This window comes from Camponotus vicinus, unplaced genomic scaffold (genome assembly GCF_025532165.1).
Source record: "Camponotus vicinus isolate PSW18456_S1 unplaced genomic scaffold, iyCamVici1.0 SCAF_4, whole genome shotgun sequence".
NCBI classification, from domain to species: Eukaryota; Metazoa; Arthropoda; class Insecta; order Hymenoptera; family Formicidae; genus Camponotus; species Camponotus vicinus.
The window spans coordinates 888,781-915,536 of NW_028141976.1; the positions used below are offsets into that span (position 1 = coordinate 888,781).

At 41.6% G+C, this 26,756-nt stretch overlaps 1 protein-coding gene across 13 annotated transcripts; it reads left to right on the plus strand.

Annotated features, from left to right (window-relative positions):
* Positions 1 to 26,706, plus strand: LOC145970581 (uncharacterized). 13 transcript variants are annotated; one of them, XR_014438534.1, is made up of 5 exons: positions 1 to 1,882; positions 2,496 to 3,321; positions 16,055 to 16,331; positions 23,875 to 24,125; positions 26,489 to 26,706. XR_014438534.1 is itself a non-coding variant. In XM_083097467.1 (2 exons), exon 1 carries the CDS (start codon positions 1,473 to 1,475, stop codon positions 1,869 to 1,871), a length of 399 nt encoding a protein of 132 aa, XP_082953593.1. In that variant the 5' UTR covers positions 1,365 to 1,472; the 3' UTR covers positions 1,872 to 1,882; positions 26,489 to 26,706. The 13 variants fall into 13 exon arrangements, 1 of the variants encoding a protein (XP_082953593.1); XR_014438537.1 differs by lacking the exon at positions 16,055 to 16,331 and adding an exon at positions 24,382 to 24,676; XR_014438536.1 differs by lacking the exon at positions 16,055 to 16,331 and adding an exon at positions 24,382 to 24,659.
* The last annotated feature ends 50 nt before the right edge of the window (positions 26,707 to 26,756 follow it).

The following is a 26,756-nucleotide window of genomic DNA, read 5'->3' on the forward strand; positions in this document are numbered from 1 at the left end:
GTAATTCTCGTTCAAATTCAAGCGCGTTTCATCTTCCAAGAACATCTTTGATATAAAAACGACGTAAATCATATGGCATGCATACATGTATATGTAGCAACCTAGATTGGCGTATACTTTTAAATCTCAAATCTTTTATGCAATAATATTGTATGCAAGTATAAAAATGAATCATGAGCGACTTGTCAAAATGGGCACTTTTTAAATACGTCAAATCGTAAATCTCGTGCCCCCGCGAAACGAAGGTGCGTACGTCGCGAAGCTTCATTATCGCGTCGTTTTAATTTGCTCGAGAAGCAGATGCAGCCGTTTATGAAAGAGAAACAGCGCAGACGAAGCGGAGTCTTGTTTGTATCGAACGCGTCGCTTCCTCGGCACGTTATTCGCGCGGATCGTCCGTCTCGCGTCGATTGTTAGACGCGTCCGGCGAGCGAGACGAGACGAGACGAGAGAATACGGCCCGATAAAATTTGCGATATACCTGCGAACGATTCTCCTTTTGAGACGCGTCGCGCACCGAGACGGCAGACGCTTGAAAATTACAAAACGGACGAATCTCGGATCCCTCTGTCTCTCTCTCTCTCGGGGCGGCGTGGAAATCAAGACGCGAGATGGATGGGAGAGCGGCCCCTTTGTGCGTTTTATTACGCGCGAGAGGAACGAGCGCGTTCGGCGGACCGAAAATAACAGAAAATGGAAGCCCGAGTGAAAGTACAAGTCCAAAGGACGCGCGAGCGCGCGTTTCGACGGAATTTCGACAACTATGCGAGATTCTACGCTTTCGAGAGTTTGATCGCGTTAGAGTCGTATATACGCTTTTCTCGTGTCATCGATCTTTAAACATCCTCGAATAACGCGACAGAGAATTTAACGCCAGACGGCGACGTTTCGTCTTCTCGTCGGGTCGGCTCGCGCATCTCGGTCTATCCGCTTTAAGTCGGGGAGAACGCTTCACTCGCGTCTGCCAAAAACGGCCAGCCAATGGAAAGTCTCGGAAAGATTCGCGTCTCGTAACGAATCCTAGAAAGGATCCATCGTCTTTGAGGATCGTAGGATCCGGACGAGAGAATCCAAGAAATAGGCGAATAGGCCAATCTCGGGCGCGGAAAGAGGGATCCTCGGGGCCCGCTCGGTCGCTCGGGCCGATCCTGAGCTAGCGCAGTCTCCCCCCACCCTCGGGCGACCGCGCGCGCGAAGCCGCTACGTCGCTCGCTCGGTCGGTCGTTCGTTCGTTCTCGGGTCTCTCCTTCCCCCTCTCCGCGCTCTCCCTCCCACTCCGACCCCCGTCGCGCGCGCCCCCTCGCCCGCTCTCGCCCGGCGGCCCGTTACCCTCACCCCGCGGCCGCCGCTGCCCCCCTCCTCCCGCCGTCCCCCTGTCCCGCGCCCCGCCCGCCGCCTCACCCGTGATTCCGCCTTGCCTGCCTGCCAGCCTGCCGTCCGTCCTTACGTCCGTCCGTCCGCCGTTTGGATCTATGGTTGTGTGCGGTGGATTTCGTGACGTTAACCTGGCGGCCCTGAAAACGCCGTGTGGACCGGCCGCGCCGATTTTCGTGCCGCAGCAACGAGACACCGTGTCGTCGTCGGGTCGCGAGTGCGCGAGAACGCGAGTGTTTTTTAATCGCGGTGGCCCGTTGTCGCTGTCGCCGCCGTCGTCGTCGCCGCCGCCGCCGCCGCCGCCGCCGCCGTCGCCGCCGCCACCGCCGTCGCAGCAGCAGCAGCAGCAGCAGCAGCGACAGCAACCGTCCTCGTCGTCGTCGCCGCCGCCGCCGTCGTCGTCGTCGTCGTCGTCGCGGTGGTTGTTGTTCGCTAACGCCGGTGCGCCCACTGGCGAACGACGCATCGCCAGGGAATACGATAAACCGAGGGAATAAGTTCGTCGCGGGTAAGCCTCTCGCGAAGATTAATGTGCGCCAACGACGAGGGATATCCATCGCCGTCGTCCTTGTCACCATCGTCGTCGTCGTCGTCGTCGTCGGCGGTAATGTTCTCTCGTCATCGCGTCGGAAGGCATCGTCGCGTCACGTAACGTCTCGTCCACGATGAAATTAAGCGCAGAGAGAGATGGAGAGATAGATGGACATGGAGAGATCTAAGAAAGAAAAAGCGCCTCGAAACGCTCGTCCCGTGTCGTCGTGCTCCTTTTGTCGAGTCTATCGCTCTCCTTTTCCGTCTCTCTTTGTCCTTGCGTTTATCCGTCTCTCTCTTTCTTTTATTCTCGCCCATCCATCTCTCTCTCTCTCGCTCGCTCGCTCCTCCGCTTCTCGTTCCCTCTCTTTTAGGCAATCACGCGAGTGTGCGTAATCTCTCATTTTCTTTCTCACGCACATCCACGCACCCACACAAGCGACGTCAACTACCCGCCACGAATACGTTCGCTGTCTCTCTCTCTCTCTCTTTCCTTTCCTCTTTCTCCGTCCAGCTCGCTCCTTTTCTCCCTTTCCGCCTCTCTCTCTCTCTCTCTTTCTCCCTATTTATCCTACTTATTTCTCCTTCAGGATAAAGCGGAGTAAGGATTAGAGCGACGAAATAAATAAAAAGAAGAAACAAAAGAGAGAACTCGACGACGATGATGGCGATGACGACGAGGATGACAGTCGTAACGTGAAGCGTTCGCACCTGCATATTCCGAAAATACGAAACGTTCGTCCAGTGCTCGCAGTGTGTACAGTGAAAAATATTGTCCGGATTTTCCTCGACGTCGTCGATCGCGGACGGAGAACGCGAAACGCTGCGCGCCGCGTCGCGTCGCGTTACGTCCCGCGTCGCAGTATGTGACCGCGTTTGTCTCGAACGCGGCGAGTTTGCCCGTCGTTTCGCGTTCGTCGAGCACGCCGATCCCTCGTATGTGCTCCTCGCTCGTTCCCTTCGGACGTACGCATTAATCTTTCCTCGTCGCGTGTTTACCGACCGAGTGCTCGACCATCTCGTCTTTTCCTCTTTTTTTTTCTTTGTTTTACTATACACGTTGTGCGCGAGGCTGGTGCCCCAGGTTCGTTCCCGCGGCTCCCGGATCCATCTATCTCCCTCTCTCTCTCTCTCCGTACCCTGTGACCTCGTCGTCGACGGACTCGTCATCGTCTCGTCATCGCCTCGGCTGCCTCGGTGTTGACAGTGATATTATGTGATCGAGCCTTTGGTCTTGCCGCATATTTGAGTGCTCCAAGAGTCCAGCAGTGCGAGAAGCGTCGTCGAGTAACCGGCGTCTCGAGGGAGACAAGACGGAGACCCTGAAAATAACGGACCTATTAATAGGGCTATCTGCACTCTCGGCGCCACTCCGCGTGTGAACTTGAAGATAGCGGGCCGACGGATTCGCTCCGAGTACGTATATCATGCGATTTTATTGCGCCTCGACGAGGCAGAGCCAGGAAGGGAGGCGAGGAAGTAATAGCGGCGAGTCGCTCGGAGATCTTTCTAAAAGAGCGGTATTGTGCGTCCGTCCCCCGCCCCCTGTCCCCCCGGTCGGGGGCGAATATTCATTTTTAAAAGGAGGGAATAGAAAAAATACAGCAGCTCTCTTTCAACGAAACGCGACTCTCGCTTGCTCGCCTCTCTCTTCCTCTCTCTCTCTCTATCTCCTTCTCTCCTGGATTCACGAAAATTAGTGCGCCGGAAGCGACGCGACGGTAAAGGTTTACCTTTCCGGGAGGAATCTGTATCGCGACCAAGAATGATGATTCAGTGTTGTATGTAAAAAATGTTGAAATTCAAGTTGACGTGTGTCAGAAATTAATTTGAAAAAAATAGAAAAAAAATGAGTTATAGTCGAACGATATTGTGAAACCTCTGTTTGACATAGAATTTTGTCTTTATTCGGGAGTTAATTTTCGCGTAAAATCGTCCAGTTGTTTACGTCGAAGCGAGTGACAACGAAAGGTGTTTGTGCGAGTCGGATTCGTCCTGGAAAGATATGAATCTTAATTATACGCGATTTCACCGATGTGTGTGTTGAAAAAGTGTACGATATATATGTAAATTTATATAATACTTATTCAAACATAAAGTTAAAAATATCCTCTTCTTTATAAAAAGGTAAAAATTACTCGTGTGACTAGATGGTTGTTTTTGGTTTTACCCCAATATCGGATTTTGATATTTGCCACGTCCAAAGTGTTTAAAGTATTGAATTTTACAAGCCTTCTGCGACTCGACGTCGGTGAAATCCTGCAAAGTGCGAGCCTTCGATCCTGTCTCGTGCAACATGCATTCTCGACAAAAATATTTATTAAACAACGCGAGTGAAAAGTGACGATTGAAAAAGTGAGACGATTCCAAAGGGTCGCTCTTTGAGAAATAAAATTTGATTAAAAATTTGATTGTTTTAAAAATCTAGAGACCAAGTTGAGTTTTGCTCATCAAATTGCGCGACTAGAAATTTATAATTTTTTTTTAAATCATTGTTTTAAGTGGCTTTTTTAAATTATTTAAATCCATAAACGTTTCAATCCTTAATTTCTAATCTCTGACAATTCCATTAAATCGCGATTAATTAATTTCTCTCCTTCCAAACTGGAGCCCGATTTCGTTTTCAGTCTTCAATTTCAATTTTAATTTTCACGAATATCAATTGCGTAAGGTTTCGTTCCTCTGGCTTGTCGCAATCTCCCATCGCTCTCTTTCCGACCGATCTTTTATAACTCGCAGCACAGACGAGTCGCCGATCGCTTATGATTTTCTTGCACGCTGCTGCTAATTTAAACGTTGGCATTCGCTGCCAAATATATGCGATGCCTGCCATACGGCTCGTTCGCATCGGCTCTCGCGACATTGGCTCGATCGCGATTGTTCCTTGCGAATCGCTGGTTAGCAGTCTACGGAATTATCAATCGTTTGTTATTTCGGCCCCTAGTTTATTACTCGGTGCTTTGAAAGTGAAAGTGGCACGAGTCAGAATCAATCGTGGGCGGCGAATAATCGAGATGTAAACAAATTATCGGAAATTTTAATTTTTAGACACGCACATTTTATATTCTCTTTTTCGCGTGTAATTTATTTTATTAATTTGTCATTTTTATTAGCGTAGAGGTCTTTGTACCCTTCGCATTTTCCCTCTTTCTTCTCTCTCATCGATGCGAGGCATGATATTTTGTTTTTAATTCGAAAAATATAAACAAACACATACACATATGCGCATGTACATACGTTTTCGCGTATTTTGCGTTTCGCGAATACAAAGGTTTCGACGTATTCTTCGAATATATTCAGTTTTGTGCTTTTTTCGAATTTTATGTTCTTTTCGAACATAAAATGAAACTGATTAATAAATGTTCGTTATTCGGTTGATGAAAAACACAAGGTCTACTTTCTGGAAAAACGTGTAAAATCTGGAATTCTCAGCAATTTCTTTTGTACTTGAAAAAATCGGGGAATTCTCATAGAATTTTTACAAAAATTCTCTCTGATAATTTTACATTATTATGAATTATGTATATTTAAAAAATATTATAAATATATATCCATCTTTTTGTTTATATATTCAATACCTTCACAAAATATTGAAGCACATATTCTTTATTGTAATTTTTAATGATAGAAAAATTTTATGCAGGAGAAAAATGTTTATAAAAGTTTGCTTTTTTTCAGTACGTTTACAAATCTAGTATCTGAAATTTAAGAGTTAATTTCTATATTTTTTCTTTGTATGAAAAACATTAGAAAATACATGCAATAGAAAAATTTATTTTACAAAGTTGCAATCTTTTAAAATATATTCTTTTTATTCTGAAATTTTAAACAAAAATACTTGGAAAATAATTTTCAGGGAAATTTATCAGGTTCGAATAGACATGTGAAAAGGGATTTTAAAGGGAAAAGAGTGCGACTGAAAACACAAAAGTCTCGATTAATTTTAATAAAATTTGAAAAATTCAATTTGATCGTTTGATTAGTTTATTGTACTACATGTTTCGTCGCAAATACTAAGAGCGGGGTTGTACTTCCACGGCACGTCAACACGCACGTTGAATCTCGCGATCGCAATCGTGTACGCGGTAAACTTGAGACTTGGGCGATGGTTTCGCCGATATTAGTTCGCGCGCGGCAAATTCTCAACGTTATAACGAGCGATGTTACTACACCAAAGTGTTCCATCTCATCGAATCATTGTGCGAGAAGGTCGATACCGCCGTCGTCCAGTCGTCGCCGACGGCAACCGAGATACCAAATCGCGATTTCATCTCACCAGGGTGATACGCGATGCATAAATTTTGATTTTTAAGAATTTTAATTTTTCTTTTCAGAGAAAGTATATTTCTTCAACCGTAAATTCATCGACGAATCTGCGATCTTCAATCGGCTCAAAAGTTTCGCGCGAAACATCAGTCGAAAAAATTTTCAACATTCGATATTAAATTACTTTTTAATAAGTAAGATACAAACTTGTTTACGAATACAAAATTTATGCAAAGTAATTAAAATTCGTGAAAATCATTGAAGAGAAAATTTCTTCGAGTTATATATTTCAAGTTAATATTCCAAAAAATATATTTACAATTATTTACAATTATTTAAAAGGAGAATATTTTTTTTCATCGATCGCATTCTCTTCTCAATTTTTTCAAAATAACACCGTCGTCCGCGAGTGAATTCTCATTATAAGCGCCGACTGTGCCCGTCAAAATTTCACGCGACGTTTTGCTCGAAACGTATTTCGATTCGAGTCAACGTTTTTGGCAATCGATATATTATATCTCGTCCTCGCATATATTAACGCCCCGACATTGAAGCAAGCGACATTCTACTTCTAGTTCGGTCTCTAGTCGGAGTGCGCCGAGCCGAGAGAAAGTGCGCGACATTTGATACACCCTATATACACGTCGGCCAGCTCGAAACGACCTTACGAGATGGCCGCCGCCGCCGCCGTCAGCCGCGGCGCGCGGAACATTCTTGGCCTCCGAGGCTCTCGTGAGGCTCTGTATTAGGAAGGCTTCACGATAGTCTACGATATTCCTCGATATGCGTCCAGCATATTCGACCGTCTTGCTCCGACATTCGGATTTCCGAATATTTTAATATGTCGCGCATATGCACGCATCGTAGATGTATTTTATTTTATATCGTCGTGTCAAAATTATATAACGTCAAAGCAAGATTATTTTTCGTCCGACGATAAACGAGAAAATTTTATATAACGGATATATTGGGGGAAAATGGATATTTATCACAATTGCTCGAATGTAATTTATATTTTTATACATTTTTTATTTTTTCCGTTTAAATCAAATATTAATTCTCGTATATTGCATATCGGGTGTATAATTTAATGCGTTTCACGTGCTACGTGTCGTGTTAATTTTTCTTTTATTCTTATCGTTGGCGAAAAATAGCACTCGATGTGTCTGCAACGGTTCTCGTATAACGCGCTTTTTTCACGTGTCTCTGGGATTAATTTGATTATCTCGCGTTACACAAAATAATGTACACACTTTCCCGTTCAGAGAGAGAGATAAATAGAAAAGAATTTATGACTGATCGTCTTCGGGAAGACTCGGAGCATTTAATTTCGAGCACACGCCCACCGTTACGTAAGTCTGTGAGACGATCGACGAGTATCTTATCGGTTATCTGCCGTAGTACTTTGATCGAGAACGTGCACGGCTGTCGATTTACGTGAAAATGTCGCGCGCCTGGTGAACCGACTCGTTTCGAAACTTTTTCGCTACGAAAGGAAGTCTAGATATGGCGAGCGAGTTGTCAAATTTTTTTTCATTATGTCGTACTTGGAATATGGTAAACACAAAGTTTTGCATCCAATGACGATTTACGACTTTTAAAATACCCCAGAACCTTATTTCCAAATCTTTATGTGATTCTTTAATTAATAATTCTTTAATAATTTCTTAAATTCTTTAATAAATTCTTTAATAATTTTATATAAAAATCCATTTTTTGAATGTATTATTTATCGAAATTTTTCCAGATTTATCTCGCGCTTTCCACAAAGATAAGCAAATACAATTTATCGCTTTAAAGTTGTAAAAAATTGACTCCTCTCTCTCTCTCTCTGTCGAATTTATCATCGATTTCGTTCAACATATGCAACGTTATCGGGGAATATTTCGCGAGATTTCGCGTGCTGCGAATCACCGCGTGTGAGCATCACTTTTATCATACGTATAAATTTCGCGTAATCTTTCCCCCTCTCTCTGTTTCTCTTTCTCTATCGCGTCGGGGCCGGTCTTTCGATAGGAGGATGATTACGTAATTCGTGTGTGACGCGCCTCTGTCTGCGCTCGTCCTTTTTTTTTCCGTTCCGTAAGGACAAACAACTTCCTCCCGCTCGCGCACGCGTTTCCGGACAGGGACCTTTACAATTTCGGGTGGATAAGGTCGCAAAAATTCTCTCGAGATGATTGCTGCGACTCTATTATTGGCGTTGCTTAGAAGCATCGAGGGAAAAAGATAAATCGGTCGCGAGATATTTTACGTCGATTCCGCAAACAAAATTTCCCCCTTCAAAACAAATCACTGACATTTTTATATTTTGATTAATAATTAAAAAGTAAGGTGCATTGTTCTTCCTCTCGTTTAAAAATACGCTTATATTTATGTATCTGCGAAATACAACTGCAACTTTTCTATAGAATTATTTGTACAATGGACTTTCCTTTGGAAAGCCCCGTTCATCGCGCCCAGTTACGGTATATAAAGAAAACGTTACGTAAATACAAAGTGCACGGATTATAATTGCGATCCGTCCTTTTTTCCTCGGCGTGTTATATCGATCAAAGTCGCATCGGAAACGCGTCGCGTTGCAGGGGAATACGCGCGGCACATTTGCGTAATTTTGCGAGAAATTACAAATATAATGTACACATTTCTTCGGCCGGATGCGTATCGGGAGAGGCTCGAAAGGGTTAAAGCGAACGGGTGTCGCGAAAACCGAGAGCGCGGCCAGCCAGCGACGTTCCTTGTCGCGTTGCCAGATCTATCCTCCCGCTCGCCGCGAGTGTTTTACACACTTGGCAACGCCGCACATCCGAAAGCATTACAACGGCGTTTCGCTCAGATGCGGCCAACGCAACGGCACGATTTTTCGCGATGTATCCGCAGTTCGATGCAAAAAAATGTTGACTTTCAATAATCTCGGTAACGATATCGTGCGAGTAATCAATTTTACGCGAATATTTTTTCAGAATATGTGACAAGTCATTTTATATTAAATATGTATATACCCATACAGCACAGAAGCTTGCATCAACATTGCACATAGCAGTGTAATGCTGCAGAAACATTGCAGAGACATTATTTTGTAATATTATTTTGGCAATGTTGCAGCAACATTTTAACATAGCGAAAATGTATAACATGTGTTTCTTTACTTGCCGCTATGTGGCGACACCAAACTTAACTAACTCGTATTCGAATTTTCATCTAAAGTGGATATAAGGCCTACAAAGGACTAATGTAGTAATTATATTTTTTGTATTGTGTCAGTTAAATTTCTGATAAACTGACTTGATTTATTTAATATTCTGAATCCTAATAAGGGATCTAGATTATTAAACAAATTATTTGTTTAATAATCTAGATCCCTCGTTGGGATTCAGAATATTAAACAGATTTTTCTTCATTGAATCGGTAAATGGGAAGTAATTCATTTATTGCACGTATTAAAATATTCTGGTACCGAGTGTATGTAAAATAATTGTATGTATATTATTGAGATAAATATTTAATAAGACACATTTGATAAAAAACACTAATAGATATTTTTTTTCAAAGGCGGTAAATGTTTTTTTTCCTATCTTTCTTAAACATTTCTTTATATTTTCAAAGTTTATTTATTAAATTTAAAACGGTCTGCATTTGCAATAGCAAAACGCGTTTTAATATTGCAAATACGTTGCACCGTAACATTACTACAATCTTACATTGTAATATTTCTGAGGGCGGACATTTCAACGTTGCTGCAAGCTTGCAGTAATGTTGCAGAAACATTTCGCAACTTCTATGCAATATTACAATGTTTCAATGTTAGGTCTATGCAACGTTTTTGCAATCTTTCGGTGCTGTATGGGTATATACAATATATTTTTATATTTTAAATATAATATATTATTAATATATTAATAATTAAATATTTCCTATATTATTAATATATTATTAATTAAATATTTTTTATAATGTTATAATATCGAACGCCTACTTGCAACGATCCGAAACTTCTCAAGTTCACGAGTCATGCGGATTTAGTTGGTTCGTTGTGTGACATCGCAGATTTGGAAATGCAATTTGGTATTTTGCCGAAGAGAGAGAGAAAAGCCGCCGCTCCGAGCAATCTTGTAGTAAATCCGCTTTTGCGTAGATTTTCGCATCAATCTCATCGGACCTGTTACTTTGCGACGTTGCTTTATTCCAAAAGCCAAGCCATTAGCGATTCCCTACATGTTTGGAAGAAAATAAATATATATCGAAAGATATGACGTTTTCGTTTATCAGATTTTTGCATCGTCATGCGTGACTCAGATGATGAAGCTTTAAAAAAAAAAACACATACACACGTATACATCGCATCATTGCGGATAAGAGCGCTGTTTTGGCAAATAATCGACACTGTCGCAATTGGGGGCGGGGAATGATAAGTCCCCCCAACTCTTCTCTTTGACTGAATTATTATCAATCTTTCGCAAGAAGTAGGTATCGCACAAGACAGAAGAATCATCAAATCGCTCGCAATCTTTTCTCTCTAGGCGAAAATTCGACGGGTCGTTGCGTCGGCTGCTTTCTCGGATCAAAGTCGAGCCGAGATTATCGCGCACGCACATTATTATTATGTACATTCTGGCGCGATGATGAATGCGAGGGAATCTTTCGTCGTCAACAGCAATCATCGAGGTCGTTTCGACAATTTGCAAAATCTTGGACTAGGACAATATTCTTAAAAGTTTCCGCCAAAAGAAGGCAATATGTTTTTCGAAATCGAATAAAAAAAAGTAGACTCATGCTCATCTCATTCATACACAGAGAGAAATATCATTCTACTGCCAAGGAAAGCGATTACTCAGTTTATTTTTCTTTTTTGAAGTAATAGTTTTCCTTCCACAAAGACTATATTTTTGATAATAGTCTTCAAATATACTCATCACAAGTGTTAGAAATGAAGTGTTAGAATCTCATTATCATGTATCCAAAAGAAGAATTTATTTCCTCTTTAAGAATATTGTAAAGTTGTATCAAAGAAAAATCACACTTACTTTACGCCAACTCTATTGTAGTAAGCAAACCAAATTTTTGTTTTAATTTAATATTCTTGATTTAATATTTTGTTTAAATTTAATATTCTTAATTCAATATTCTTGAAAATACTGCATTTACTAAAATTCAGAATATCAATTCAGAAATTCAATGAAATTTAATGCTTGCGGTGAACTTGTGATATATTTGCGGATATACAAACTTATACTGATATACTTGAAATAAATAATATTTACTGGAATACAGTATACATTTTTCTCGGTGTACGGCAAAGCGAAATATTAGCAACCGACAGGTTATGAGACTCGAGTCGTCGGTTTTTCTTTAAACGCGACCGGCTAGCTTGGCCCCGTTCCATGTCGAAGCACGCTGACGCACACGCACACGCGTGCACGCATCTTGTAGCACCGCCTATAGCATCGTCACATGCACGCAGGCATCGATCTGGTGATGTATACGCGTTAAAGCCATCGCGAGGCCGTTGCGTCCGTTGGAAGGGCCGGTTTTCACGTCTGAGAAATTCTGAAAATTAATAAGCGCGCGGGACAAAAGAAAAGGCTCATATTTTTAATTAAATATTATTGTGATTATCCAGCTCTGAAAATTCGATTACGTCTCATTATCTCTCTCCTTATGGCGCTTCTTAATTTTCGATATTAAATCTATCGGTGTAATTAAACATTGTATTAAAGTTTTATTAGGTACGCTTCGAAAAATTCAATTACGCCAAGAATATCGATCTTTATCTCCTCTATACGGCCGTGAAAATTTAGTCGCCAGGAGCCATTTATCCTCGACCGCTCGTAGCTCGAAAGACGAGGCCTTTCTAGACTTTCTCATGTATACAGGGTGTTTCTTAAGTGCGAAAAATTTTAGATGATTCTTTGTCGAAAATTAAGGGGAATTTTTCATATAAACTCCTACATCCTCCAAAAATGGGGTTAAAAATTAGGTTTTTATTTTTTTCTCAAATTTGGAGCAAGTTAAAGAAATGAAATTGGATGGATATTTTCTACTATATAGTAAGAAGGTTATTTATTAATATTTATTATTAATATAATTATTAATATTATATTAATACAATATTTGTTAATATTTATTAATAATATAATTATTAATATTTATTAATATTTTTTTCAGCCTTTTATTGTTATAAGGGGATGAAACTAGCAACTCCTATTTAATTTTTTATTACAACTTTTTAATGTTTATATGAAAAACCCTCCTTAATTTTCGACAAAGAATATCATGTCCTAAAATTTTTCGCACTTATTAAGAAACACCCTGTATAATCTGATTTCTATGCCCGACACAATTCTATTACATGCTTTCGAGTTTGCTAAACGAGCGTTATTTCTGTTTCGTGGCTTTTGCAGATTCGTACAAGATTATTATATTCGTTAGCGACTTTGAGTGAAATCGCGACTACTCGTACTTTGTTACGAGTTGCCTTCCTATTCCTATTCTCTCGGCTCCATCATTCGCCTCGCGTAGGTGGCTGCAGTCTGGAAATATTGGAATTATAATATCGATTTTGCATTTTTTGCTATCCCAATACTTTTGCTTGGAAAATAAAAATATCTTCAACAAGTATAATCTTCTTTCGCACGTTCTTTTAATTGGAGCTACGAGATACATCGTATTACATTAGCGTCGTGACTCTAATGGCGAATTCATTAACTTGGGAGCTCTATTGCAGCTCGTATTACTCATGCAAAATTAACCTTCTATAATACGACCTCGAAGTAATACCTATATCGTATACGTGTCTCTTGCGTTCCTTAGACCATCCACGCTTACGTTGATCGATTCGAGGCGACCGATCGAACGGATCGAGTCGCTTTGTGAAATTTTACGAGAAAGATTCGCGAGGAATATCGGGAATCGATCGAGACGAGATTGAGATACGCATCTGTAAATACGTTCCCTCGCGCCGTAAACGACAAACCACAGACTGGTTCGGAATATGTACCGGAAGTAGGCCTGGTCGAAAATAGCACGGAGCCTATCGTAGCGGAATGAAGGCTATAGTTCGTTGACTTATTCAGAGCCGCTACGACGACATCGCGTCGTCTCTGAAATCGATATCGCGTCCGATATTTCCCGCCGGATACAGTCGCGATAACGAACGTTAAGGTGCAATTTCACGTGCTGCTAAAATAAGCAATTAAAGCGACAAATTTGTCGCACGTATTCCAGCGGCTATAATTTTGTAGTTTGAACTGATTCAACTACAAAGAGAGAAAAAGTGTTATCGCTCAATTGCTATGTGAAACACTACTGCCGCGCTGTGTGATTGTGTGTACTAGTGTACCAAGAAAGACATAACCTGTGACATAACCTTGCAGATAGAACCGAGAATTCTTAAAGAATCCATGAAGATGCAAAGATGTATCTGTTCGAGGAAGATGAACATGAAGAAAATAAAAAAAATGCAAAATCTGTCTTAACTGATTACACAAATAACGCAAAATCTGTCTCAACTTTCAATTTTGTCGCTGCTACCCTTTTCATGTACAAAAATTACCGTTGTAATAGTTCAGCGACAAAAGTTGTCACGTGATCATTTTTGTCGCTCAAACAATCGGTTTCAGCGACTCGTGAAAAGGCACCTTTAAAGTTGTACGCAACGTGGCCGGATTTCGCGAAAACGACGTATCCGTATCAAAAATCGAGTAAAGCAAAAAAACGCGCATTTTTTATTATTTATTTTTTATCAGTATTTGCAACATGTACACTTTTATTACGGTAGAAATTTTTTTACACATTGTATAAATTATTACAAGAGTTACACACATTGATGCGTGAAAAATATTTGATCGAAAACGCGGTTTAATCAGTCTCCTTTTACGCGATGTACGAAAGATTAGATCCAGCTCGCGCGTTGTCCAAGAGTCAGATACCGCGACCTGCTCAAACTTATTCGTATGCATGCGACATTGATCGGCTCGAGGATCGCGAGCGAGTGTTAATAGTCTTATTTTTCCTTAATGAGCGTTAACGTGCCGTTAGGTCGCGCGATCGGATATTTATATACCGTTGCGTCTTTCTCGACGACTATGAAACTCGAGAGCGCGACGACGCATTGTCGGAAACAAACAGCAATTGATTGCAAGATTATAAAAATGTACGTAATATAAAAATATTACAATTATACTTTTAAATAAATTTTGTTATATATATATTTAATATATCTTGTAGTATTTTATTATACATTTATTTATATATTTTACATTTTATAATTTTTATTACATATTTTATATATTTTATTTTATAATTTTTATTACATTTTATTATATATTTTTTTTTACATTTTTTACATATTTTATATTTTATAATTTTTATATTTTATTATTTTATTTATAATTTTATTATACTATATTATATATTAATTTTATACATTATATTTGATTTTCATTTTGTATTCCGTCAACAAGGCATTAAATCTCGCGGTGAAAAATATACGAAACACGGATAATTTTTAAGTTATTAGCAATGTTTTTCTTACATTTTTCAATTTTTACATACATGTGTATCGCGAGTGTATTTAATTAATCCCAAGGTCAATTTTTTTTAGATTCCAAATGCCATTCCAAGCCTTTCGCATGTGCCTTAACGCGATATGTCGTCGAGTTGAAAGAATTGCGGATGTACCAGCTTTGTTTCTTTCCGTTTGTGTCATGTTGGTGCGAATTAACGTCGCGATCGCGAGGGCTTTACATTTTTATCACGAGCGACCCAACAGCGGTGCATCTCCGGCGGTCGTCCTTTTCACGCGTCGAAGGAAGAATGACACGACCCCGCGTGTGCGTCTCTCTCTCTCTCTCTCTCTCTCTCTCTCTCTCTCTCTCTCTCTCTCGGGCTCTCGGTTCGGTTCGACTGCTCGCGGCTCGGCTCGACTTTGAGTCACGGCGGCCACGACGGAGCTATCGACCGTTCTGGGTTTCGCGAGATAATAATAATCCGGTTGAAATATATTTGGCAAGGAGTGGAGCGCGACGTGTGTACTTTTGAAAAAAATCGCCGTTCACGCGTTCGGCGGCGATGGCGTGGCAAAAAACACGCGGGTTTACGTGCATATCAAGTTGGCCAAGCACATCGCGGCTTTCCCTCCTCCTCCTCTTCCTCCTCCTCCTCCTCCTCCTCTTTTATGCGCCGCTCGTTAAAATGGCTCCGCTTGTCCTCTTATCCGTCAAAATCAGATGTAGACTAGTGTCGCGGACTGAGTCGAAGGAATATGCAGACGTTGACGTGTATATTTTCCTATATTTTTAGCATCAATCTATTTTCTTCTAATTAAATGAGATAGATATCGAGCTCGAAATGGTCTGCTTTTAAGATAACGCGAGGGAGAGAATTGCGTGATTTGTGTCTGAAAGATTCGCAAAACTAACTAACTTCTCGGGAAAAATTTTATTATCCCTGTAAAACATACGTCGATAAGATTGAAAAATTATTTATTATTGAATATAATAAGAAAAATTATTTATTATTGAATATAATAATAAGAATGGAAAAGAGGGGAAGTGATTCTGTCTAAAAAGGAAACTAATGTTCTTTGCGACTTTTACATCATGTTTGTAATATCGATTCAAAATTGAGCCTGTCTTATGTTTTCCCAGTGCATAAAGTTTAATCGTCATTTCTTTATTTTACCTCGTATCTTTCGTCTTATTACACCGTGCACGTAAAAGATCGATGCACGCGTGTGTGCGGCTCGACGATAATTTTACGCGTCGCGTAGTAAAGAAGACATTTGAAAAGAATCGGAATATACGGCGCATAAAAATATAAATAGGTTTCCGTCTGGAATTTTGTCGCGAATGACGAATCGTCTAAAAGGGGCTTTATGTTCTAGACTTTGACAATGTCCGTCGAGGAGAGTGGGAGTCGGCGAGGAAGACGCAGAACGTCGTTTATTTTGACTCGATGCATCAGCGATTGTCGGCGAGGATACGGGGTTTTATCGGCCGTATAACCCGGCGGAGGTGTTGACTTTACGCGAGAGAAATAACGAAAATGCGCGGAGCGCCGAGAAAAATTTTGGATTCTGCGATACGATAGAGAAAAATGGCGACGGAGAAAACGTCTCTTTCGCCGACGCGACGCGTCTAAGGTCTTTATCGCCGACTAAGGTAAAACTGTTGGACGAGAGCTTAATAATAGAGTAAATAGACTTGTACGCGATTCTACGAATGTCAGGTTATAACCGGTTAAAATTGAATGTCAGTCGCCTGTGGCCGACGGGAAAGGTGGGGAATACGAGAGTCGCGAAGGTAGAATATCGCTGTCATATCCGAGACGTAACAAGATTCGGAAGCTCGCGGAATGAATAATTGCTGGTCGTGTGTCGGAGTCGTCGCGCGAGGTCACCAACCAACCAACCGACCGACCGACCGACGCTGGGGCAGGGGGAGGGGGACGCTGATTTACGAGGTTTGAATCGCACACCGATATACACGCGTATACGTGCATGTGTCGAGCGCGCGCATATATGCATGCCGAATAAAGTACGCGAGCGGAGAGAACGGCCCTTTCGGTTTTTATAACCTCCAGCAGGTGGGGCGTTTTAATCGATAACGGCGTGGCTATCACGCGGACGACGACGGCAAAAATTGCCGTCCGTTCCGGGTTTAAAGTGGCGCAAGAACGCGTCTTCCTCCTGCCCCCCTCGGGATAATACGATACCTTTAACTTTTCCTACGCTCGCTTTCAGATTTACCTTCGCGACAGATTTACCTTCGTCTCGAGCTTTGAGAAAGTCGATACTACTGTAGGCGTCAAGGAAGAATGTGTGAACGAGCAGAGAGAGAGTACGGGACGACGAGGTGCGGTTAAAAGGGAGGCCCTAGAACCGAGTCTGATAGGGCCCCGATACTTTTCCTCTGCTCGAGAAAGGCTTATAGATTTCAAAAGTAGGATAAATCAGCGTAAAGGTTCTTGGTAAAGGAAAATGTGATAAGAGGAGAACTGAAAGTGTGACATTCGGGGACGAATGCTCGGTCAGGATAGCCAAACTGTAGGCGTCAAAGAATGTATATGCGATTAGAGAGAAAATACAATGATGTGGAGCGATAAAGTAACAGAGGTGTTACTTGCTGATAGGAAAGTCCTAGAATCGAGTTTCGGTAGGATCCTTTCTGTTCTGGAAGACTTACAGATTTCAAAAGTAGGATGAATCAACGCGCCCTGAAGGTTCTGGGTAAACCAAAAGGAGGAGATTGTGATAGTTTCGAGGCAACTGGAAGCGTTGTGACATTCAGGGACGAATGCTCGGTCAGGATGACCAAACTGTAGGCGTCCAGGAAGAATACGTGTGCGAATAAAGAGAGAATATAATAGTACGAGGCGACCAGGTGGTAGAGTTCTTTCTTCCTAGGATCGGGTCTCGGTAGAGAAAGACTTGGGCTACTGATCGACGTCGTTTGTCGTCATCGTCATCGTTTTCAAACGGAGCGTAAACCGCGCGCTCGGTATAACGATCCTAAAATATCCTTTGACACGGCATTTCTGAACTTTCTCTTCGCGGCCGCGTTGTTTTATACGACGCAACGATTCTAAAAATACGGCAAACACGAGGGAAGCGACCCGTGCAGATCGCCGGCATCTAAATGACATTTACGCGATCGCTCCTGGAGATCGAAAAGTGATTTGCCGGATTCATCGTGCTCGTCTGATGGTCGACCTGAAAAGCCGGCCTGCGTTTGCAGAACGCAATATTGCGCAACAATCCGCAACTCGTTACATTCTATTGTGTAGATACATCCTGCAACTGGAATGTTGGAAAAATCGCGAAATATTACGCGACTCTATTTTTTTTTTCATTCAGAGACAAGATACTTCTTATGAAAATTTCCTTGCAAATGTCTTTATAAATAAGCGTAACAAGTTTATAAAGTCTCTCTTCTGTTATCTCAATAATAATATAGTAATAATATTAAACAAGTCTAGTTCTCTATCAACAACTCTATTTCTTTCATTTTGACAAGATACTTTATGAAAATTTCCTTATAGATGTTTTATTTGAAAATTAATGTTTTTATAAATAAATGATGTACAACATACAATACATAAAGTCTCTCTATCTCTCTGTTATCTCAATAATAATAATAATATTAAACATGCCTCAATTAATAATTCATCGTATAAATTAATTCGTTAGAGCGTGAGTGCCGAGCAGCTTTTTCCGTTTCCAATTCTTTTAATAATTCACAATTGTTGCTGCGAGAGAACTTGAATTGTTCGTGGGAGAATTTTTGTCCTTTTTTGTTTCCACTCGTTAATTATCTATTCGGACAATCATTTCGTTTTCTTCAATTATTCACCAAAGTCGTTACACGAGCGAACGAAAACTCGAATTTCCGTGGATTAGAAAAACAAGCGCGGCGGGTGTGTCGGGGGATTAAAGGGAGAAAATTCACGATAACCGAGAGAGACGATTTTATCGTTACATTTCAGTGAAGCTCGCGATACGAAATCGCCTCTACTTTCGCCGTCGCGCTGTCCGCGCGCGCGCGCGCGCCGTAATCGATAACGGGTGGGAAAAGAGGAACGGTCTAGCGAAAGTGTGCATGCACGAAGCGAAGAGATGCGAAAAGCGGCATTTGGAAAAAGGAGGCGAGAGCGAGCGAGCGAGCGGCTCTCGCTTGCGAAATTCGCCAATGTGCGCGCGCGCGCGCGCGCGTGCTTTGCCTCGCCGAAAAGTCAAGGCTTTTGTCAAGGATGCGACGGCATGTACAGTCAATGTCGGAATGTTTGGAAATACCTCTTGTTTGGACTCGATAAAAATTCTACAACTTTTGCGTGTCTCTTTACGATATTTTTATGAGAATTTAAAAATGCTAATGATAATATTAATCAAAAATACTAGATGTAAATGTATTAAACCGGTATCCTCGATATTTCGAATATTTCCTTGATCGATATATTTTATTAGACTTTATTAGAGGGAATAAATCTTCGATACACGAAAAATGACTAAAAGATTAAAGGCAATCTCCATGACAGACTGCATTTGCTACGAATATATTGTGAATCAAGGAGACCAAGATTTTCACAGAATGTACGGAGCACGGTGGACCCGCCAAGCGAGTCAAGGGTTACACGGCCGCTGGTAACCACCTCTGCGCTCGTCGTCAGAGGGAATGAGCTCTCTCTCTCTCTCTCTCTCTCTCTCTTTCTTTCTTTCTTTCTTTTCTTCTTTCCTTTTCTCTTCATGCAGCAACGCCGAGAAGTGGAACTCGCATGCGTGTGGCGTGTTGTTTGTGCAGCAGGGAGGAGAGCCGCGGCTGTGGACGTGTAGTAGTAGTCTTCGCTGGGCTCGGGGATCGAGTGGAGTCGGAGGGGGAGGGAGGGGAACGCGGTCGTAGTCGGAGTGGGAAGGAGATGCGAGACGCTGCGCACTAACGGTGAATGGGTGAAGCTAGGAGCGGGAGTGGGGGTGCTTACGGCGGCTGCGCGACAAGGGGGCGACGGGGGGGAGCTTGGATCGGAAGAGATATCTGGACTCCATGATGTAAGGAGACAAGGGGTGTGCTCATACGCGTGTTTACGTTAGCCGGCCAATAAGATGTCCTCCAGTCTGGCCGCGTCACTACGAAAGAGCTTTCCGCTCGGTAATACACGTATAGAAAAAAGGAGAGAGACGGAAAACTTGGATGCGAACGCGATTATCGAGGTGCACCTCGTCATCGATATCGGTCTCGGATTGTCTCTTATCATTGATGACAGCGAATGGATCATTGCTAGCGATATATACGCATAAATCTGTTTTTGCGTATCGTATCTGTGATGTACATTTTTCGAGAAAGTACATAAATAATTTATGTATTCTCTTGAAAAATAATAATGCATAGATTCGAAAGATTCTCGCCGATTCTTTGGTAAACAAAAAGTCGCTTGCGTTTTTATAAATATCTTGTGCAATTATCGAGAAATTTTTCGCCATTGGAAAGATATCGAGATATTAACGTCCTCAAAGATTCTATCGAACAGGATCGATGCGTTCGATGCTATTAAATATTCGGCGACAACTCGAAATTTTTTTGTATCGTTCCTCGATACCTTTAGATAAGCAAGCGCGAGATACACATCATCACTGAATCATAATAGAGGGTGAGAGAGTTTAATGCGTAATGTACCTTAAAGGAAACATCCTCAAGGATGACCAAGTGTAACATTAATGTGTACAGTGCACGATGACTCGGCTTGTATTGCACGAGTCGTAATGATACGAGACGTACGACTGGATTTCAAAAAAAATTTTAATACGTACACGATTGACGATGATAGCTACCCAGGAAGGAGACTACTTATTCTCTGATAAAATGTTTCTATATTCTCATATATTTTAAAGTTTCTTAATTTCGAGTTGATTTTTCCAGATTTTTAAAAAATTATTTTATATTTTAATAAAGTCTTTAAAATGCAAATTGTTTTGCTCTCGACGTGATAGAATTTTGATTTTAGAGCACATTAGTTATATACATATAGTTATACAGGGTGTCTACTTCCTGGGGAAACCTGGAATTCTCAGAAATTTCTTTTGTATCTGGAAAAATCAGGAAATTTTCATGAAATTTTATCGAGACTCGGAGAAAATTAAAAAAAAATCCTCTCCTTGATAATTTTCCTTTTGTGAGCGGTTGGGGCAATCCGCTGAATTGCAAATTATGAGATTTAAAATATGTTATAAACATACATCTATCTCTGTTTATACAGGGTGACCCATTTTAACTTAGGCAGCCAAATAACTCGAAAAATAAGCAAGATAGAGAAAAATGTTTTAGACAAAAGTTGTATGGTTTCGAGGGGGCCATAAGATGGTATCATTGGTTTGACCTTGAAGAGTCATTTGAAGGTCACGTGAAGGTCACTTCAATTTTTTTAAATGGAATACCCTATATATTTTTGTACATTCTTGTAGCTTATTTCGAGAGCTTTCCAAAACACTATAATTAAGTACCTTTCCGTTAAGTACTTTTTGAGTTATGATGCTTGAAATAATTTCTTAATTTTACATAAACCGTAAAATATCTTGTAAAATATTCATTTTTCGATTATCTTACCTTAATACTTTTATGTACAAAATAATGAGAGGAATCAATTGGTGTAAAGAAAACACATAGTTGTTTTTAAGAAAAAATATGGAATTGTTAATTGCAAATTACATATTTTTTCTTCGAAACAACTATGTGTTTTCTTTACACCAATTGATTCCTCTCATTATTTTGTACATAAAACTATTAAGGTAAGGTAATCGAAAAATGAATATTTTACAAGATATTTTACGGTTTATGTAAAATTAAGAAATTATTTCAAGCCTCATAACTCAAAAAGTACTTAACGAAAATGTACTTAATTATAGTGTTTTGGAAAAGCTCTCGAGATGAGCTACAAGAATGTACAAAAATATATAGGATGTTCCATTTAAAAAAATTGAAGTGACCTTCACGTGACCTTCAAATGACTCTTCAATGTCAAACCAATGATACCATCTTATGGCCCCCTCGAAACCATACAACTTTTGTCTAAAACATTTTTCTCTATCTTGCTTATTTTTCGAGTTATTTGGCTGCCTAAGTTAAAATGGGTCACCCTGTATATTTAAAGTGTCTTGATAAAATATGTGGTACATATTTTTATTATAATTTTCCGCGATAAAAAATAAAAGTGTTATGCGAGTGAAAAACGTATATCTTGCGAAATCTATTCAGTTTTTTTTTTTGCAAATCTAGCACTCTTGAAACTGAAGTATCTTTGTGTTTCTCTTTCACGCGAGTGAAAAGCAATGGAAAACGCATACGATGAAAAAAATTGCACCATAAAATCTTCAAAATATTCCCTTCGCCTGGAATTTTAAAGCTATCTAGATCAGAGAATTTTTTCACAAGATTCAAGCAGACACCTCATGTTCGAGCAGGTATCGGGAAAACATTTTGATGAACGTCGATGCCGTTATTTTTGCGTCGCGAAACGGGCGCGGATTGATCGCTCGAGAAAGCCAGACTACTTCGTACAGCTGATATTTGTCATTTTTGTTGTTGTTGCCTATTTCGAGCTCGCAAGATCGACCCGAGCAGCAGCAACGGTGCGATTCGAAACGCGTGTCAGATGCTTTCTCCCGCAGTATTTCCTACTGCACGAGGATCGATCGCGCCCCCATTGCGTGCTTGGTACACCTATCCCGACGTAATTGCCGTATCTCTCTGTCGGCTGCTGCGGATTTCCTGCAAAATATACGTTTTACGTCTCTTTATGTGTACGACGTAACCAACGCGGTGTCCGAGATTTTTGCAAATCTCGCTTGTCGTGAGCGCTAATTTATCCTCACGCGAGAAATTTCTGAACGATTATCCCCAACGATATCTTGATTACGGAGGCTTCTCACACGAAAACGTTCCATTTGCCAAAACTAATTTCGAGTATCGAGAATGAGTCTTAAGTTTCGTAGAAACACGAGGGAGGAGAGAGAGATTAAATTAATAACGATAAGATAATGGATGTAAATCAGTTTGACGTTAATAGTTTTATCGAGGGGGGATTTTGTATGTCTCGTATTTACCTGAAAGTACAAAAGCAATCTCGATTATTCATCTCTCTCCGAAGGGAGGAGATGTAAAAGATGCGTAAAATTTTTAAAGTAACATTGTAAAGCTGGAAAGTTTCTTCTCCATGTGTTGCAACAATATATTATATTCTTATACATGTCATTTCCATCTATTTTTCTGTTTTATTCGCGTCCTTTATTTCTACCTCATTGTCTTCATCCACGAACCGTGCACAGAGGCGGGTCAATAACCGGCCATTATCGAACACTTATCCTAAACCTGACGCAATCATAAATTTCTTTCCATCGCATCGGGTATTTTCAACTTTGCGGATAATGAGCACGTGTAATGACGGTATCGAATCGATGGTAGCGACAACAACAGCGCATCCCCGTTTTTTTTTCCTCGTGCATCGGTACGATTCACGTTCGATCATTCATTTGCATGTTAATTCGTCTTCATTTATAGTTGGCGTACGTGGAAATACACGAGTCATAATTGCCGTCGATTACGTGGAAAATGGAGAGACCGAAACACAGAATGCTCTGTGAAGTTACAAGTGTTTCGTTATCGCGTGACCGGTTACTATCGTGCGCACCGCGTTCACTCTATAACGTAATTAGTTTCCGCAAGTATTCGCCGGTGCGGAGAAAAGAAGCGGACCGATTAGTCAATGGAAATCTCGGTGCAATATTCGTCTCGTGATTGCAGCGAAATTTCCATATTAATTACAATTAATACAAATGCGCGCGTTCGCGTGCAATATGGGTCGGTATCGAGAGATTAGATACTTATTCTTATCCTTCCTACGCACCTCATTTGCATTCTAAATATATTTAGAAATACAATACGATTAAAGTAATTTCAGTTTTTTTTTTTTCTTTCATAATTTCGTGGCACACAAAGAGAGAGGAAATTTAAAGTTAAGAAATGGAAGTATCTAATTAGAAGGAGAGCAATTTCTTGGAATAAAAATTTAAATTTAAATCTAAAACGAGGACTGTGTCAACGTCGTGGTCGCGACTCTTTAACTCCTACAGTATTTACTTGTTCGCTAATCGCTATTTATTTTTCGTCAATTGGCATCGGTGAAACACGTCTTAACGAGAAACCGTACTTTGTTCCGCAGGAGGAGGGCTTACCGCTGGCGCCGGGAGAGGGGAAATTCTCGGCCATTGAGGTCCGACACTCGGCAACTTGGATGGGATCGACGGCGAGAAGAAGGAAACGCGGAGGCGGCAGCACGCAGAGGGTATCGAGAAAGACGCCGTCGATCGGTCGCGTAAAAGGCCAATGAAGGAGAGAAGAAGAAGGACTCCGTTCGATCTTGTCGGAAGCGCGCGAGAGTGTTTCCCTTCTCGGACCTTGACGATTTTTCACGTGCGTGTCTCACGAATATTTTCCGGGGTTTCCCAGTCTCTCCCTCTTTCTTTCCCCTTCTGCAAATGCAGGGCGTAAAATGGTTGAAACGATAGTCGTATTGATTTATATTTATTAAAGGTAGAGTTGAAAAGAATGTTTAATGTATTGTATATTTTTTTTTTAACATTGCCATTTTATTAAGAAATTATCTTAGTCCTGATTAGTCCTTTCGTTAATGTCGTCGATCGCTGATTGTTGGATAATTTTATTACAGTCGCATTAATTTCGATGGTTGCCGAAATTTGGCGGGGCTCGATCGCCAACGATGAAGGAAGGCGAGCGATGAAAACGTAGGCGACGTTGATAGCGCGGTTCTGTCGTGGGAACGATAACGAGCTCCCGAGCGCGGTGCGGCGGCAACGGGGACGATATTAATAACGGCGATGACGAGTCGCAGGTGGAATACAGAGCGCGGGAGGTGCGCGGCTCAATGAGGAAATTCTCGGGCGCGCGAGGTGCGCCTACCTTGAATGCTACAGCGGAGGGAACGAGGTGGGACGAATAGAAGGGTGCGAAAGAGGGAGAGAGAGAGACAGAGAGAGGGGGGGCGGTGGTAGGGGTAACCGAGAGCGGAACGAAGCGGACCGAGCGAGAACGAACGACGGGCGCGACGAAACCGAGGTGCACCAGCGGCGCGTCGAGGCCGACAAACGCGGATCGGAGAAATATGCGGACCTTTGTGCGAACAGCTGAACCGGAAGTCGAGCGGACAGCGCGCCGATAGACTCGGTCGGCTCTCGTACGACCGACTTCCAAGGCGACGGCGTGTCTCGCATCTTGTACAATTGCGTTTAGATTGACCGAATCGAAAGGCTGCGGAATCGGACAAATTTCCATTTGCCAGATCCCACGCGTTGTAAGAATCCTTCTTCTTTCCTCCATCTCCATCTTTCCCGCCTTTTAACGCGTTGGGAAGATATACACGGTGTATGCGAAATAAAAACGTTTATATCGATTCGAATGCAACGTGTCAACGCCCAAATTTCACTTTTATAGAGATTTAATTTGAATATATACAAATTTTTCAAACAGCTGTTTATTGCGACATGGGAAACTCGCAGTTATATCGACACATGTTCTTAATTAAACGCGGCTATATTAAATTATTGCCTTGTATTCGCGTTCTTATACATATGTACGTATATTCGATAATATTAAATTGTCTAAATTAAAATCAGTAATTTACCTCTCGAAGGCTGAACATCTGTTACACTTGTACTAGAGAGAAAAAATAGAAAAAAAAGAGAGATATCGTTTCTCGCGATACATATATTGGCACGTACTTTGATATTAATAGCATCGTGCCTCCATTCCACGCGGAACACGTGCAGCGCGTGTGTCTTGTATATAATGACGCGTACATATACACGAGTCGGGTCGGTGCAACGCTCTTCGATTAAACAACGCGCGTCGTAGTTATCTTGCCGTAAAACCGAGCCACGACGATGAGCGCGACGCGATTCCAAATACTCGGCGAGTTGCGTAACCGAGGTGCACTAATCTAGGAAATCGAAACCCTTCGTAATTATTTGGCGTCCGTGTGCGTGGTCGGGATCTAAATTTGCCATTTCCGATTTACAAACTTATTCCGATGAAAATAAACATGATATAATTAAACGAGATAACGATGGGACATTTGGACATGACGGATATATATATATATTATAGGAATGAGACGATTGCTCGTGTAATTGATATAAAATCTTGCGAATAAAAAATGAAAAAAAAAATCTGATGAGAAAACAAACGCTTCGATAAAACGAGAGATTCCTCCGCCTTTCGAATCGGCCAAATTTTGCGCCTTGTCGCGCGCGCATGCGCTCCGCAGAGACGCGAAGTTGCGCGCGTTTCCCTCGCGCTCCGGCCAGTCGCGAGCGTCCGTTGCATGGACCTAAGAAGATATGGATGGAGTCTAGAGCCGGGGCGGTGTGAAATTTGCGGTAAGGGGGGTGTATAGCTCTGTCTCTTTCCAAAAGCAACCTTCGGGTGTTTCCGTCGCATATCCGATAATTCCCGAAAGGTTATATATCCCATATTAAATATATATATAAAAATACATGTATTTTTATTCGAAAGTTAGCTAATATGGGATATATAACCTTTCGGGAATTATCGGATATGCGACGGAAACACCCGAAGGTTGCTTTTGGAAAGAGACAGAGCTATACACCTCCCTTACCGCAAATTTCACAGCCCCCTCGCCCATATGAGCGCTTTAGACTCCATCCATATCTTCTTAGGTCCATGGTCCGTTGCCGATCCCGCGGGTGCGTTAATTCGACACTTTCCAAACCACGAAAAACGTCCCGTCCTTTCCACAGAGATCGCAGCGGAAGCGACGACACGAAGAGCAGACGGAGGAGAAGCAAGAGAGGGAAGACACGTGAGTTTCGGCGAATCTCCCGGGCGGTGTCTACGCGCGTGTGTGGTGCCGCGTGACGGTGCACGTGCACGCGTCTGACAGTGCGCGGGTGCGACAAGGAGAGAGCCGGAGAAAGGAGGAAGAGGAGGGACGACGAAGGGTGAAGCGAGTGCGCGCGAGTGCGAGACGGAGACGCGCCGGAGGAAGAGAAAGAAAGCGGGCCAAGG

Bases quoted from the DNA above. Each gene is read 5' to 3' on its own strand.
- LOC145970581 (XM_083097467.1), top strand. From the start codon at position 1,473: ATGGTTGTGTGCGGTGGATTTCGTGACGTTAACCTGGCGGCCCTGAAA.